Source organism: Culex quinquefasciatus, chromosome 1 (genome assembly GCF_015732765.1).
Source record: "Culex quinquefasciatus strain JHB chromosome 1, VPISU_Cqui_1.0_pri_paternal, whole genome shotgun sequence".
Lineage (NCBI taxonomy): Eukaryota > Metazoa > Arthropoda > Insecta > Diptera > Culicidae > Culex > Culex quinquefasciatus.
Window position 1 is genome coordinate 48,219,917 of NC_051861.1, and position 17,666 is coordinate 48,237,582.

Consider the following 17,666-nt stretch of genomic DNA (forward strand, 5'->3'; position numbering starts at 1 on the left):
TTTGATTAGCCTTTTAGTATAATCAATTGTGTCCATGGACAAACATTATTAAAACATAGCTGAAAGAACCTCCAAAACTCAATTAGGTTTCATTATAACAAATTGTGAACTGATTATTTACTGAATAAAAACTACATTCAATTGAATTGAAAAAAATACAAATTAAAGCTTTTTAAAAATGATTTTAATGTCCACACATGAGTGTACTGTGTACGAAATTTTATCACAATCTGGTCAATCACACGAAACTAATAGTCTGTTTGAAACTTCCTGCTAGATTTCTTATTTGTTATTTTAAATTAATATAACTGTTTCAACTGAACATTACCATTTCTGTTTATATAATGATTATATTATCAACGCTTAAAATATAAAAGGCACAGAATATCTACACTAGCAGCTACTTGGCTCGCGCGAATACACTATATTAGTAAGTTAAAGATCCAACCAATGAGGGTTAAATGTTTTGAAGAATGGACTGTTATGAATGAAGTAATGATTTCCAATTGGTTGAGCTAACATCTACAAATCGCTTGTTATATAGGCGACAAATATATGTTTTATAACACTCCTCCGTCCAAGGCGGAAAAAAAGTTGGAACGCTAACTTCAACTCGCTGGTTCTCAGCCAAAACTTAACCAATCTGGATGATTCCTTTTTCCAGAGATTTGTACGGATCTCCAGATGACCCTAGAACTTTGCAGATCTCGATTTGATCAATCCTCTAATTACTACGACTAAATTAGTCGGAGCAACTTTTTTTCCGCGTGTATTTCCGAAAAGCGACTCAAGCGGGAACATTTTTGCTACGCTGCAAAAATACAATAACTTTGCTAAAATGTTAGCAAAACCCATAAAATTATATATCAAAATTTCCGTTATGATCTCAGGATTATGATGAGCTTCTCAAATTTCCATTATTTTCTCAAAAAAAAAAAATCACAAAACTACGTAAAATAACAGAAAAAATAAAAATGCCTCATTTTATGACTAGAACTTTATGGCAAAATCATTGATCTCATTGATTTTTTTTATAAAAATGTTTCAAGTGATCTAAATTATATGTTTCAGATTCATTCTGGGTGTGTTTCTTCCTAAATACTAAAATTTTTTACCAAAACTACGTAAAATACAGAAAATTTTAAACATTCCTTTAGAACTTTATTTGTTTCATGGTAAAATCATTGATTTATTTTATGAAAACGTTTCAAATGATCTAAATTATAAGTTTCCGAATCATTCTGAGTGTGTTTCTTACTGAATACTACAAAATTTTACCAAAACTACGTAAAATACAGAAAATTTGATACTTTCCTTTAGAACTTTATTTGCTTCATGGTAAAATCATTGATTTAGTTTATGAAAATGTTTCAAATGATCTAAATTATAAGTTTCCGAATCATTCTGAGTGTGTTTCTTCCTGAATACTACAAAATTTTACCAAAACTACGTAAAATACAGAAAATGATATGCTTTCCTTTAGAACTTTATTTGCTTCATGGTAAAATCATTGATTTATTTTATGAAAATGTTTCAAATGATCTAAATTATAAGTTTCCGAATCATTCTGAATGTGTTTCTTCCTGGGCGTCATCCATAAAGTATGTCACGCTAAAATCGGCCAAAATTAACCCCCCCTCCCCCCTATGTCACACTTTGTCACACTTTCTCCAACCCCCTTCGAAAAGTACGTCACATTCTGTCCCCCCCCCCCCCTTATCCATATTGATTTTTTGAATAATTATTACATGATTTATAAATAGGATTATTTATAAATTCGGAGTTCAATCGAGAAAGTTTTTAATTTTACAGGTTGTGTTTAGATTTTTATTTGTTAAATGTTGTAGTGATAGAAATCACCATCAACAGTTTTTAATCTAATGATTTAATCATATTAAATCTATCATCAAAAATTCTGTTTCTTAAAGCCTTGATATATTTTACTTAAAAAAAAATTTTTTAGATAAATTCTTTGACTGAATTTTCAGTACATATTCAGGAAATAGTCTAGCGTGACGTCACAGTCTCACGGACCCCCCTCTCCCCCTTGTCACACTTTGTCACGCTTGCGCCTACCCCCTCCCCCTAGAGCGTGACGTACTTTATGGATGACGCCCTGAATACTACAAAATTTTACCAAAACTACGTAAAATACAGAAAATTTTATACTTTCCTTTAGAACTTTATTTGCTTCATGGTAAAATCATTGATTTAGTTTATGAAAATGTTTCAAATGATCTAAATTATAAGTTTCCGAATCATTCTGAATGTGTTTCTTCCTGAATACTACAAAATTTTACCAAAACTACGTAAAATACAGAAAAAATGATACTTTCATTTAGAACTTTATTTGCTTCATGGTAAAATCCTTGATTTATTTTATGAAAATGTTTCAAATGATATAAATTACAAGTTTCCGAATTATTCTGAGTGTGATTCTTACTGAATACTACAAAATTTTACCAAAACTACGTAAAATACAGAAAATTTGATACTTTCCTTTAGAACTTTATTTGCTTCATGGTAAAATCATTGATTTAGTTTATGAAAATGTTTCAAATGATCTAAATTATAAGTTTCCGAATCATTCTGAGTGTGTTTCTTCCTGAATACTACAAAATTTTACCAAAACTACGTAAAATACAGAAAATGATATGCTTTCCTTTAGAACTTTATTTGCTTCATGGTAAAATCATTGATTTATTTTATGAAAATGTTTCAAATGATCTAAATTATAAGTTTCCGAATCATTCTGAATGTGTTTCTTCCTGAATACTACAAAATTTTACCAAAACTACGTAAAATACAGAAAATTTTATACTTTCCTTTAGAACTTTATTTGCTTCATGGTAAAATCATTGATTTATTTTATGAAAATGTATCAAATGATCTAAATTATAAGTTTCTGAATTATTCTGAGTGTGTTTCTTCCTGAATACTACAAAATTTTACCAAAACTACGTAAAATACAGAAAAGTTGATACTTTCCTTTAGAACTTTATTTGCTTCATGGTAAAATAATTGATTTATTTTATGAAAATGTTTCAAATGATCTAAATTATAAGTTTCTGAATTATTCTGAGTGTGTTTCTTCCTGAATACTACAAAATTTTACCAAAACTACGTAAAATACAGAAAATTTTATGCTTTCCTTTAGAACTTTATTTGCTTCACGGTTAAATCATTGATTTATTTTATGAAAATGTTTCAAATGATCTAAATTGTAAGTTTCCGAATTATTCTGAGTGTGTTTCTTCCTGAATACTACAAAATTTTACCAAAACTACGTAAAATACAGAAAATGTTATGCTTTCCTGTAGAACTTTATTTGCTTCATCGTAAAATCATTGATTTATTTTATGAAAATGTTTCAAATACTCTAAATTATCAGTTTTCAGAACTTTATATTTATATTTTCATCCGAAAAGTAATATTGAAAAAAAAATACAAAATAAACTTCAATACACATTTTTTTCAAAAAATCGAAATATTCGTCGCACAAATTTTTCAACTTTATATATCGATGTAAAATCGAATTTGCAATCAAAAATTATTTTAGAGATTTTGTTATAAAGTGCACCGTTTTCAAGTTATAGTCATTTTAAGGTAACTCTTATGAAAAATGTCGCGTTCATTTTTAAAAATTAGTGCCGATGTTTGCCCACCTTTGAAAAAACAATTTTTGAAAAGCTGAGAAAATTTTCTATATTTGGCTTTTTTGAACTTTGTTGATACGACCGTGGGGTGAGACACATGCTCTAATTAACTAAAAATAATCGTTTAGTTAATTAGAATTTACAACTAGTTGATTAGAATTATCGCTAATCAATTAGCGTATTCCTACCCTTCAAATGTTATCTTGGGCTGATGGACAAACGTCAAAACATCAAAACAAACCTAAAACATCACTCGTGGTTGCGGCCGTAAAGCAACATCTGAGAATTGAAGTGGCTAACCTGGTTCTAACCTGGCAAATGGCCAAACGCGGTGCGCAGTCCGGCCTAAACCAAGACAACTGGAACGAGGAGGATGAGGAGGCGGGCCGATTTGCCCAGACTTCCGAGGATAAGTTTAAAAAACGCGTCATTAAAACGAAATCGCCGGTACAGATTCCGCGGGCAGCGGTGAATCGTCGTCGGCTAGGTCGTCGGTGTTTGATGCATTCAAGGACTTCGTCGGGGTGACGTTGGCACCGGCTGTGACGCCTACTGATGGAGGAGCCAGTCCATTTTCGCTTCTCAGTGGAATATCAAAACCTATCTATGGGACGGCGGCCACGACGTCCGCGCTGCGAGCCACCATCTGTGCCACGACTGACCCGAGCAAGATGGTCTTTTCCGAGGTTGGCAGCCGGCCGAAGGAGGACACAGAAGGCTCCGTCGGCACGAACACCGGGGATGACGAGTATGCAGCCAACGTGAAGGCGCTCAATGTGGCCGTGGCCTCTTGGATTTCGGAGAAGGTCAAGGAGAATCTAGTGTGCACGCTGAGGCCGATCTTCAAGGATCACGAAAAGTATCTGGATGATATCTAGGCCAAGAAGAGTAGCAGCAAGGTGGACACAAAGGAGTCAACGGCCGCAAAGCCGGCCACCAGTGGATTCACGTTTGGAAGCGTCGTACCAGTGACGACGAAAAACACGGCCGCGGCACCAAGTCCATCGGCAGCCAAACGATTCAGCTTCGGGTTTGGCTCGACAAGTTCCACGCCCGGAACGGGCTTCATCTTCGCCAACGTGGCCAAACCCACCGAGGACAGCATGCCGGACAGAATGGCCACCGCCGATACCAGCATCGGCCAGATTCTGCTCAACATCATGTGCGTTCCGACGCCGAAGACGAAGCCACCGTTGGTGCTGCTGTGGGGCACAAGCCCATTAAGCGAATCGGGTCATGAAAATTGTTTAATGTTTCATTAAAAAGGAAATAAATTGATCAAAATTTGAAAAAAAAAAACGCAAAGGCCACCGAGTACTCCAGAATCGCCGCTGCCCAAGGTCGTGTACAAGTTTATTGACGATATTCTGAACGAGTGCGTCATGGAGATGCCTTCTCTCTTGTCACCGATCCTGGACGATTTCTCCAAGTCACTGCGGAACATCCGCCGGAGGTTAAGTCAACAGGCGTATGCTCGAGGACAACCATCAGCAGTGCTTTAACAACACCAACTAGCGGTTAACCATGGTAAACAGTCATCAATCATGAAGCAAGTCGCAGAAGACCAAGTGCGGCTAGTGAATAGCGAGTCACTGGCGGAAACAACGCTGTTGTAGAACAGGCTATTAGTTCCGGGGCAACGTCGCCGGTGGTCGACCTCTCCGCTAGCGATTTTCCATTGCTTAACAAGCGAACGACTTCGTCTAATATTAGTTCATCAGCTGCGAAAGTGAACGGATTCGGATAGTTGGAGCACGAGTACGAGTAGTGCAAGGAATCGTTGATAAAACGGGGACGGTTGAACGGCCGCTCCCCCTTCGTTAAGATTCTATATTTAAACTTGGACGGGCCTGCAAAGGATATCCGCCGGGGAAGTCACGAGTTGAAGCAGCTAGTCTAAAAACTGGTGAAAGATTGCCAGCTTGCCTGTGCTAATAAATATACCGCAACAAAATAAATTCCAAAAAAAAGGAAAAAACTAATCTTAATCCTTCCCTCCCTGCTCCCTTTCGAAACAGCTTTCTTCTTCGCCAGCGCCTTCAGCCGCTTCTCCTCTTCTACCAGCCGCATGTCTTCCAGGTCGGATCTTCTTGTTCTTGCTGACTCTTGCTGTACTTTTCGCGATGAACCTGCGCAAAGTTGGACTACATCGCACGATCACCAGAGTCCTCGTCTTGGTAACGACTGTTGTCGTAGGCGAATATGTCCCGGATGTGGGTGACGGCCTCTCGGAGGCTGCCGTTGGCAGTGCGGTCGTGTGGTGCATCCGGATGTTCTTTTTGGTCGCCGAGCTGATGAGGCATTAGATCGGCGATGTCTTCTGTGATTTTGAGGATATCCAGTAGGAGATCTGCGGCCAGCACGTTGTCGAGTTTAGCTGTTCTCGGGATGATCTCCTCTTTGCTTTTGGATCGCTTAAGCTTGAGGGCGGCAGCCTTCCGGGGGCCTTCCCGTTCGACCATCTCTTCCGCCAGCTGACAGATTCGGATATTGCTGGTCGAGCACAGATTCGGGTATTGCTGGGTCCGGTTGGTGACTGCGAGGCGTTGTTCCTTCCTGAAAACGAATTGTTCAAATGAGTATATTTCAGCTTGAAATGCGCGTTATGCATCGTACCTCTGTGTGTGTGCGTCGTGTTGCTGCAGAATCCCGCCAGTCGTTACGGCAGGGCCGTCAATGCTCCACCGAGAACTCCACCATGCAAGGTCGCATGCTTTGCCGAAGCAACCGCCGCACAGATCGTCTGGTGCAGATAGGAATCGTAACCGCACAGGTTAGTCTCGTTGTGGGCGGCAACCACATGCGTTTGGTCGGCACCGATCATGGTGCACTGCTGCTCTTGATCTCCGTTGACGCAGGCCGAAATCGTGTGCGACCGGTGGCGATGCTTTGGTGAATTTTCCAGGAGTTTCCTATATTGGGGAGAAGCGTTACAAGGAGAGGTTCCACAGGGTCTCGAAACCTACCTAAGACTGTTCTTCACCTTGCTATCCCGGATGATCTCGATCAGCTCCCGGCGGCAGAGTGAACTCTTCCGGCACTCCTCCTTGTCCATGATCAAGTTCTCATAGCAGTTTTTGAGGAACGAGGAGCGTTACTTGTGAACTATGTACCTTGAGTTTCACTCGACTGATGGCCGAGGTTGCCGCCGGAATGACCAAGGTCGCCCCCTAGTGGAAGCGTCTCGTCCAACAAGCAACGTTCCAGCGTACTGTCCTGGCAGATCAGAGTCGTCGAGGTGGCAGAGTTGTTCAGCGCAATCGTCATGGCTGGGCTTTGGAGATTGCTCTTGGCTGCTGCCTGCAGGTTGCAGCACTTCAGATTTCTGATGCTCTCGTAGATGTGATCGTTCTTCAGATGTTTGCTCATTCCATTGAGATTGTTGTGAAACGTTGGGGGACATCACGGCACCCTCGTCCTCAAGAATGTCAACAATCTCTGAGTCGGAGTCCTTATTGAAGGGCCTTGCTGGGAACCGCTTGTGGAAGAGGCAGGGTGCTTGCGCTGGACATCCGGTAGAAATGGGCGGAATAAGTCCGAGCAGAATGTTTCCATTATCGCTTTCACCAACCTAACGAACATAACGACCGGTTTATCCTGCATCCGGCCATCTGGCCGCATTTCCGGTTTTTGAAATGACGGACGCGCCCGGGTCCACCTGCAGCTCGGGTAGTTACTTAGCGAACTGTAGGACGGTCACATTTGGCGAAGGGGACATTCCGCGGGGAACTTGGACAGAATCTGATGATTGAAAACTGATTTTCACCAATTTGAAACAAAACACGTTTGCTGCCACTTTGCTGCTGTCAAAATAACCTCTATCAACATGACAAGATTATTCAATTCACGGTGGGAATGATCTGCCAAATCAGCGCTAATCAATTAGCTAATTGACAAAAATCAACGCTAGTTGATTAGCGTTACTATAATTGATTAGGTGTGTCTCACCCCTCGGATACGACCCTTAGTTGTTGAGATATTGCCATTCAAAGGTTGAAACACAGGAAAATTGATGTTTTCTAAGTCTCACCCAAACAACCCACCATTTTCTAGTGTCGATTTCTCAGCAACAAATGGTCCGATTAACAATGTTGAAGTATGAAACAATTGTGAAATTTTCCGATCTTTTCAAAAAAAATATTTTCAAAAACTTAAAATCAAGACTAATATTTCAAAAGGGCGTAATATTGAATGTTTGGCCCTTTTAAAAATATTTTCAGCTTTTCAAAAATATTTTTTTCAAAGGTGGGCAAACATGGGCACTAATTTTAAAATTGAATAACTGCGATTTTTTTCAAAAAAGTTACCTAAAAATGGCTTGACTTGAAAACGGTGCACTTTATAAAAAAAAATCACAGAAGCTCTTTTTGATTGCAAATTCGATATTACATCGAAAAATGAAGTTGAAAATTTTATGCGAACAATATTTAGATTATTTGAAAAAATCTGTATTGATTCAAAAAATCATAACTTGGTCAAAGATTTTTTGCCCATTCTGGAAATTTATGAAAAGTTGGAATTTGATGTCCTCTAAAACATATCAGAAAATAAAAAAAATTAAAATGGTGTTTTTTGCATCACCATTTTTTTACCGTGTATTATTAGTCCTTATCCATACCTACAACTTTGCGAAGACACCAAACCGATCAAAAAATTCCTTCAAAAGATACAGATTTTTGAATTTTCACATATCATTTTTGTATGAACAGCTGACAAATTTGTATGGAAAATTAAATGAACGAAATAATGATGCAAAATGGCTTCTTTGGGCATACCGAAGACACCAAAATAGTTTCAGCCGGATTAAAAAATACAAAAAAATAAATTAAAGAAAAAATACCGATTCTGTAGAGAAGTGCTCCCATACAATAAGCTTCCAAAACAATGCTCTACATTCTAATACCAACATAAAATTATAAATATTATAAAATTTTCTGTATTTTACGAAGTTTTGGTAATTTATTTTTAGTATAAAGGAAGAAACGCACTGAGAATGGTTCTGCAACTTATAATATAGATCATTTGAAAAAACATCATGAAATAAATCAATTATTTTTCCATGAAGCAAATAAAGTTCTAAAGGACAGTATCAAATTTTCTGTATTTTACGTAGTTTTGGTCATTTTTTTAGTATTTAGGAAGAAACACACACATAATGATTCAGGAACTTATAATTTAGATCATTCGAAACATTTTCATAAACTAAATCAATGATTTCACCATGAAGCAAATAAAGTTCTAAAGGAAAGCATAACATTTTCTGTATTTTACGTAGTTTTGGTAAAATTTTGTAGTATTCAGGAAGAAACACACTCAGAATGATTTGAAATCTTATAATTTAGATCATATTAAATAAAACATAAAATAAATCAATTATTTAACCATAAAGCATATAAAGTTCTACAGGAAAGCATAACATTTTCTGTATTTTACGTAGTTTTGGTAAAATTTTGTAGTATTCAGGAAGAAACACACTCAGAATAATTCAGAAACTTATAATTTAGATCATTTGAAACATTTTCATAAAATAAATCAATGATTTTACCATGAAGAAAATAAAGTTCTACAGGAAAGTATCAACTTTTCTGTATTTTACGTAGTTTTGGTAAAATTTTGTAGTATTCAGGAAGAAACACACTCAGAATGATTCGGAAATTTATAATTTAGATCATTTGAAACATTTTCATAAACTAAATCAATGATTTTACCATGAAGCAAATAAAGTTCTAAAGGAAAGTATCAAATTTTCTGTATTTTACGTAGTTTTGGTAAAATTTTGTAGTATTCAGTAAGAATCACACTCAGAATAATTCGGAAACTTGTAATTTATATCATTTGAAACATTTTCATAAAATAAATCAATGATTTTACCATGAAGCAAATAAAGTTCTAAATGAAAGTATCAACTTTTCTGTATTTTACGTAGTTTTGGTAAAATTTTGTAGTATTCAGTAAGAAACACACTCAGAATGATTCGGAAACTTATAATTTAGATCATTTGAAACGTTTTCATAAAATAAATCAATGATTTTACCATGAAACAAATAAAGTTCTAAAGGAATGTTTAAAATTTTCTGTATTTTACGTAGTTTTGGTAAAAAATTTTAGCATTTAGGAAGAAACACACCCAGAATGAATCTGAAACATATAATTTAGATCACTTGAAACATTTTTATAAAAAAATCAATGAGATCAATGATTTTGCCATAAAGTTCTAGTCATAAAATGAGGCATTTTTATTTTTTCTGTTGTTTTACGTAGTTTTGTGATTTTTTTTTTGAGAAAATAATGGAAATTTGAGAAGCTCATCATAATCCTGAGATCATAACGGAAATTTTGATATATAATTTTATGGGTTTTGCTAACATTTTAGCAAAGTTATTGTATTTTTGCAGCGTAGCAAAAATGTTCCCGCTTGAGTCGCTTTTCGGAAATACACGCGGAAAAAAAGTTGCTCCGACTAATTTAGTCGTAGTAATTAGAGGATTGATCAAATCGAGATCTGCAAAGTTCTAGGCTCATCTGGAGATCCGTACAAATCTCTGGAAAAAGGAATCATCCAGATTGGTTGAGTTTTGGCTGAGAACCAGCGAGTTGAAGTTAGCGTTCCAACTTTTTTTCCGCCTTGGTCGTTCGTGTAAGTACGAGATGCCTTGGACGGAGGAGTGATAAAGGACACATTTCCTAAGTTTGGAGCTAAAATACGAAGTTAGACACAAATTTTACGTTGGCGGGGATGAAGTTCGGAAATGAGATGCATGTGTATGTGTGTCCTGTCTAGCAGAAACTGAGAGAAGGTGGAGCCAGTCGAAGGGGTGGTAGGGGTTGGCTTGGTTAAGTTAATGAAATTGGAACTTTTTTGGTTTTTGAATTTAGTTTGGTTTTTGGAAGAAGGAAGTGTGTCTGCGCGCACCTTCTCGCTCGTTCGTGGTTCGTTTTTTGTGCACGGTGGGCACGTGGCTGCTAGTGGCGGCCGCCTGAGCGGCTTTGATCGCACCCATCGAGAGGGACTTGCGGGGTGGCGGCTCGTGTGGCGCCGCCGAATCCTCGCCATCCGGGGCGGCCCCCTTGATCGCCCTGCGCACGTGGGGCCACACGAACTGCAGGCGATACTCTGTGCTCAATTTGCTAATAGTTTTTTTGAATAGGCCACTTGACTCACCCGCCTGGTATCGGAGTTGTTGTTGATTTTTGATGAAAATAGAGGAAAAGAATAAAAGTAATACAATTAAAATGTTAATTAGTCATTTCGATGATGTTAACTCTGGGGAACGTTACATAATGTTAAACGGTGTGGCTATCAAAATATAAAATTTATAGAAATGATGAAATTTGGAATTAAATGTCAATAAACCAAGATTCGATTAGCTGATATTTATGTGATAAGTTAAGTTGTTTCGAAATACTTCAAGGAACGTATCTAGAGTTTTTGTTTTAAAGGTCCTATAAGCTATTGTCTTTCATTTGTTTATAGGACCTTTTTTCAAAAAAAAACTCTAGATATTAACCCTATCATAGAAATGGTGTTTATTTATACGGTTAAACATCAGCAAAATTGTGCAAACACATGAAGGATAATTTGCATAGCAATTTGGCTGAAAATTGACAAACAGCAGTTATTAGGACTGTTTTGAAACAAGTTTGCTGCTTGGATTGAGTTAAGGACGCCATTTTGCGTTGCCCATTGTCCCTCATATTGACCTTCATACATGCACCAAACTTGATATCAATCCTTTTCTATACAACGAAATTCTTTAAAACTCTGTGCAACTTGTCACTTAAAATGTGGAAATTGAGTCAAATAAATTTCATTTTAAATTTAAATATTTGAAATAAAAGTTTATCCTTCCCACTCTTCCGGTTATTGGATATTCACTTTCTAGAGATCCATCAAATTAGAAAATAAAGTTTCCATTTGACCTTTGTACAAAAAAACGGAGGTCATATCTGTAACAAATTTTGTTAAAATATCTCATTTTGTTATCGAAAAATTATGACCTTACCGATGAGAAGAAAAAAATAATAACATCCCCAAAACTTGGGTTATAAATTGGTTTTAAATTTCCCGGGAAACAGGAAAAATATTTTTGAAATCCCGGGAATTCCCGGGATCCCGTTTTTTTTTAAACAGTCATACAATCTATATTTTCATTATGTTTGTTATGTTTTCAAGCTTAAAATCATAGAATCAGCTCAATTTTATTAATTGGTGATAATCTACACATCAATCTAAACATAGACGACAGCTTTTAAATAGCTTAAAGGGATACATAAATGTAATTCGGCATAAATGTCAGAGGTTGGGATGAGAACACATTTAAACTTTTTTAAATCAATTTTCAAGTCATTAAAATATATATTTTCATCTATCAACAAAATAAATTTGAAAACTTTTGGTTGTACCATTGCCGAGATATAACAATTTGAAGTTGACAGTTTAAAAAAATGGGTGCCACGATATCTCAACACTGCTTTGACCAAATCGGCTCATAATTTTGGTGAACACTCGTTAAACTGGTTCTGTGTGCCTGACGAATGCCAATATTCAAAAAAGTTTATTTTGAAATGAGATAAAAATAATTTCATGATTTTCATATAAAAGCTAGAGAGCTTTTGATTCTTGCATTTTTCAAATACGTAAAATTCAAAAATTGGGCATCGTCATGCACACGGGAGGTCTTGTGAGTCTTCTCCCCAATTTCAGCCAATTTGGTCCATCCTATCTTGAGAAAAAAATGTTCACAAAGTTTGACAGTTTGATTTGCGCATGGCAAAATTTTGTGCTTAAATCGTCTCTTACTCAGTTTAAATAGAAATATCTTCATGAAACTTTCAGGAGTAATCATCTTTCAAGTGGATTTAATAAATTTTCTGTAATAAGTTTTTTTGCATTTTCTTAAAACAAATCAAAAATATATATTTTTTTGGTTTTTTATGCTGCTTTGGCCAACTGGGGAAAACCGGGACTAAAGTCTGAATAGTTTAATATATTTTTTCGATTTTTTAAATTATTAATATTCATAAATGTAATAACCAGACTTTTACAAATATAAAGAGATAAATAAAAAATATTTCATCATATAATGAACATAAAATTCGAAGTCCCGGCTCGTTCTCGCTCGAAAGATCGACAAGTCGTCAAATCGTAGCATAAACGCCAGCACATTTACGCTTGTGCGTTTTACGCTGCGCGTGAAAGTGTTCTTTCTGGCTTCTAATAATAGATCGACAAAGTGCAATATCGATACATATTTTTTTAAGTTAATCATAGGCTAACATTAAAGACTTATTTTTTTTTTCTAATAATGTCAATCCAATAAGTTTTTCTTAGTCAAATATAATTATCTTGCGACACAGAATGTTCTTCTTCAATTAAAAAAATGCATTCGAGGTTTAGTCTAAAAAGATTCGAAGCTTCAGGTCAATTTCTCAAAAAAGCAAAGCAATCCACTTTAACGACCCCCGGGTCTTTTGTGGGCTCTGTTGCAAGTTTCAGCTCATTTCTAGGCGTCCGAAGGTTATGTGTGGTGAGTCACTCAAAACCTCTTTTACGCAAATGGACCGACGTTTTACTTCCCCATCCGATAGAATCCCAGGAGGATAAGGCGGGAATCGAACCCGCGCCCCACAGCAACATAGGGATCGGCAGCCGAAGCCGCTAACCACCACGCCACGAGGCCCTCCAATTTCTCACTGGGTGGTATTATTATGTTTCTGTAAAATTAATTGCACCAATATATTTTTCGGAGATTCATCATTTTGCAAGAAAGGCTCTATTTGACCTCTGGTGATATTAAATCGGTTTTTTAACTGTGCTTAATCTGGTTAGAATTATGGGAAAATTTTAGCGATTTTTGTTTAAGTCATTGTTTTGTTATTCAACAAAAACTTAAAAGCCTAGTGCACTGTTACCATTCTACATATAAAATGTATTTTCGATCAGATCGTGTTATCTTGAAACTCATTGCAAATGCGGCAACATCCCAAAGGGAATTTAAGCTCTGCTTTAGTTTTTGTTTGTTAAGTGTCAAACATATGAACGCGTTTTTTCGGAATGTTAAAAAATGACATACGACAAGATATTATGATCACGGCGATTTGAATACATTTTAGTTTCCATCATAAAACTTTTTTTTTTTCAAGTACCAATTATTTATACGAGTCTTTTATTATATTAAGATGTTTAAACTGAATTTAAACTGAAAAGGATAGTAAAACAAAAATTAGAAAATAATCTTGAATAAAAACTGATTGAAACAAAATACTCAATATTGTGAATTAATGTTGATTCTTATATTTGTTTCCTTTATCGAGCTTATAACATCTAAAGCAGTGAGTTAAATCAAAAGCAACATATAAAGTGTACAGTGTAAGTGTTAGTGTAGTTTTGGTGTGAGCTATTCACCATCACTCAAACATCAATCATTGTACAAATCGGCAACACTCTCGCACGCGAGGCAGGTACCTCAAAACATCACATTAGATCTGGTGGTGTGAGTGTTTAGTGTCGGTGTGTGTGTGTATTTTCCCAGGTGTTTTGCGCAACGACATTGACTTAACCAAAAAAAAATGATAACTCGCACATTTATTTGCTCTGAATCTGTTGGGAAAGGGTCGGTCCGTAAACGTTACCTGTTGCTGCACTCTGCCGCCGCCCTCGACCGAGACCGGCTCGTGCGTTCCGTTAGCGATTCCGGTTCCGGTCGGAAGCCGTCCGTTAGCGACACCTGGCGGTCCTTCCGATTTACTGCGACGGGAAGGTGTTCCACGCTCTTCAGACTGCAATTAAAATGAATACATTGCTTTTCTTCGTGAAGTTACGACACTCGCAGAGGAAATCTTCTTTTACTTTTTTTATCTGGCTATCGAAAGAGGAAATCCAATTAGGCAGGGGTTAACTATCGACTTCCTGTCGTAAAATGGATATTTATAATAAACAGGAAATCATTAACAATAAATAAACATGACCAACGGAAATTCCAATGACAGCTATAAAGTTTCGCAGATTCTAGATAGGCAGTTTAAGGGTGTAGGAGTGTACTTGTGTGCTGTATGATAGCATTTTCTGTCTGTTTGCATGCTTTTTATGTCAATAGAATTGATGAGCAGCAAAAAATGAAAATTTTGTAAAAAATGTGTCTGTCAATATGACATTTCATAATTCTTCAAAAGATAATTGAAAAAATAGTTTGAATGCTTTGACATCCGATTTCGAACTCAAAATATTTTTTTAATCGAAATAATCATGATTTTGGTAAATTTAAGTTTTGTCAGAGTGAAACAAGTTTATACAAACTTGCAAAATATTAAAAAAAACTTGCTTATGTATACCTATCAGGCCTGAATTGTCATACATGACCAACAAACCAATTTCACCTATCATTTTCGTTACACCATATGAATCATTGTCCCAACATGAAATAAAAATAAACTTCCCTTTAGTTGAAGTGAACTCCTCGGGACAATTTTGAATGGAAATCGAAAAAAACATGAATTATTTTTTTCATGATTCAGGTAGCTTTATCGATTAGCATTACACTGAAACCCCGATGGTTTGACAACAACTGTTGTCAAAAGAAAGGGGTCACTTTTGAATTTTACTTTGTCAAACCTATGGAGTACAAACATAAAAAGTGTCAACGAGAAAACATTATTTTTGATTTGTTTTAAGGGGTTACATACATGTAAATCGTCTAAAATGTCCAAGGTTGATATGAGCACACATTTAAAAAATAAATAAATCTGTTTTCAGGGCATTACAATATACATTTTCATCTATTACCAAATCAAATTTGAAGACATTTCGTCGCCATCGTGCTAACTTGTCGTACGTGCATTTTGGGCTAAATTGAGTAAAGAACGCCATTTTGTGCAGCTCACAATGCCTCACCTTTTGACCTTCACAGATCCCCGAAATTCGATTTCAATCCTGAGATATTCAACAAAAGCCGAAAAAACTTCGTGCATTTTTGTCACTTTACATATGAAAGTAGTTTCAATCTTGTCGTGCTATCTTGTCACTCCATGAAAGTTGATGTAAGTGCGACAAAAGGCCAAAGGGATTTCAGGCCAGGAAAGTCAGGATGCGTTTGTCGCACGTGCAAGCTAGACTAACGTAAACATTTGTAATTATAACTCGGGACTCCAGCAACCAACTTCAACCAAACTTTGGGACAATGCACAGAATGGTGAGCCAAACAAAACGTGATTGTTATTGTTTACATTGCGTGCTCTCGTTTTTGAATATTCAATGTCAAACATTAAAACGCGTTTTTCTCGGAACGTCAAAATGGCGGGTGCGACAAGATAGCACGACGACGTCGATTTTGTTGTATCATTGCCGAAATATAGCTATTTTAAGTCAGCAGTTTCAAAAAACGGATGCCACGATATCTCAACACTGCTTAGACCAAATCGGCTCAAAATTTTGGTGAAGACTCGTTCAAGTGGTCTCGTGTGCATGACGAAGGCCAATTTTCAAAATGTTTTGGTTACTGTATTTTTTTTTAATTTCAAAATTGCGCTTCGTCGTGCACACGAGATATATCTTGAGAGTATTCACCTCAAATTTCAGCCAATTTTGTCCATCTCATCTCGTGATATTGTGGCTCCCGTAAATCAACTCGGAGTTTCGAGAAAAACGCTCAGAAAGTTTGACAGGCCGCTTTGCGCATGGCAAAATTTTGAGCTTAAATCGTCTATTACTCATTTTACCTTTCAGGAGTGATTGAAAATCATCTTTTAGTAGATTTAAATAATTTCCTTAATGGAAAATTTTGGGATTTTCCACATGTATGCAACCCCTTAAATTGCGTATGTTTGCATCCAAATATTTTCAGGTGAACTATAGTTTAAAAATGTTAGGTCATCAGGGTTGAAATTGAGTCTGATGGGTAAATTGGGTCATAAAAAAGTGGTGAAATTCGTAACTCACCCCCTGATGACGGTACCAAATAAATGAAACAAACAGTTAAACATTTGTTTCAAATGTAAAAATATTAGTTTTACGCTTGGAGAGTTGGCAGCCCTGTCATCGAGAGCAGAGGCTGGCGGTGTGCGGTCCGCGGAATTTGAATTGTTTAGTCGGTAGTTTTTATAGTAAATCGCGTGAAAAGTAGTGAACAGATTATACAATGTGCAGATTTCACGTGGAAAGTGAAGATCTCCTGCAGTTTTTGGGAATTTTGACAGTTTTTCGCGATTTTTGTTTTCTACGCCGCTTGGTCAAGGGTTTGACAGTTCATCACGGCGGCTTCGCTCTTGCAGTAGTATTAGTGTGATGTGGGCTTACTCGTTCTAAGGGTGGTATTCATCGCGTTACAAAAGTCAAATAGTGCGAAAGAAATAAAAGCAGTTTGCCAAGGAATATTTTTGGAAGTGACATCAAGCAGCGCTCAAGCCATTATCTGATACTGTAGAAGGTATTGCAGATGGAGAAAAAGTACTTCGAAGATCAGCAAAGCTTGGTGCGCGGTCTGTGATCGATTGAGGTTGGTCCGAGAACGTGGATATCGTGCTGAAGCAGCAGCTGACCAAGAATTGCCAGCATATCTGTACGCCAGGATGTGAGTCGTGTCGGCAAGAGATCAAGCTGCTCGTGATAGAGGCTCGTGAGCGCAACTGGAATTCCGGACGCATACGACCAAAATAGGAGACAACTCCCGGGGCTTAGGACTACCAGAAACCAGAAATTTGATGAGATCCATCCAAACTGAAATTTTCACATTTTGACTACTTTTCAACAATTATTAAATATGCGCTGTTCCCTGTTTTGCCTGATGGGATTGGAAGTTTAAAGATAGGTCGAGTACCCGTCTGGTTTTTGTACTATGTCTAGGCGGGCCAAAAAATGCCCAATGACCTCGGAATTGGGCCGCTAGGATCATTCATCAAAAAAAAAAAAGCTGTATCAGCTCAACCCAAGTCTGATACAAACTATACTTTCCCATAATTTCGCTGCCGGCCAGCGGCACACACAAAAATATTAGTTTTACGCTTATAAATAAAAAT

General features: G+C 36.8%; 2 protein-coding genes across 12 annotated transcripts in view; both read right to left on the reverse strand.

Annotated features, from left to right (window-relative positions):
• The window catches only part of LOC6034957 (mucin-5AC), a 66,622-nt gene that overhangs the window by 22,599 nt on the left and 26,357 nt on the right, over positions 1-17,666 (reverse strand). For 8 of the 11 annotated variants that reach the window (XM_038249923.1, XM_038249928.1, XM_038249926.1 and 5 more), the window contains 2 exons: positions 14,289-14,435; positions 10,570-10,822 (listed from right to left, as the gene is read on the reverse strand). In XM_038249923.1, coding sequence (XP_038105851.1) covers positions 10,570-10,822; positions 14,289-14,435 — 400 coding nt within the window. The remainder of the gene's footprint in view (positions 1-10,569; positions 10,823-14,288; positions 14,436-17,666) is intronic. The other 3 variants (XM_038249930.1, XM_038249929.1, XM_038249931.1) reach the window with 3 other exon arrangements.
• Positions 6,077-6,730, reverse strand: LOC6042591 (protein naked cuticle homolog). The gene is made up of 3 exons (XM_038249935.1): positions 6,623-6,730; positions 6,273-6,568; positions 6,077-6,212 (listed from the first exon to the last, which is right to left on the reverse strand). Exons 1-2 carry the CDS (start codon positions 6,709-6,711, stop codon positions 6,316-6,318), a joined length of 342 nt encoding a protein of 113 aa, XP_038105863.1. The 5' UTR covers positions 6,712-6,730; the 3' UTR covers positions 6,077-6,212; positions 6,273-6,315.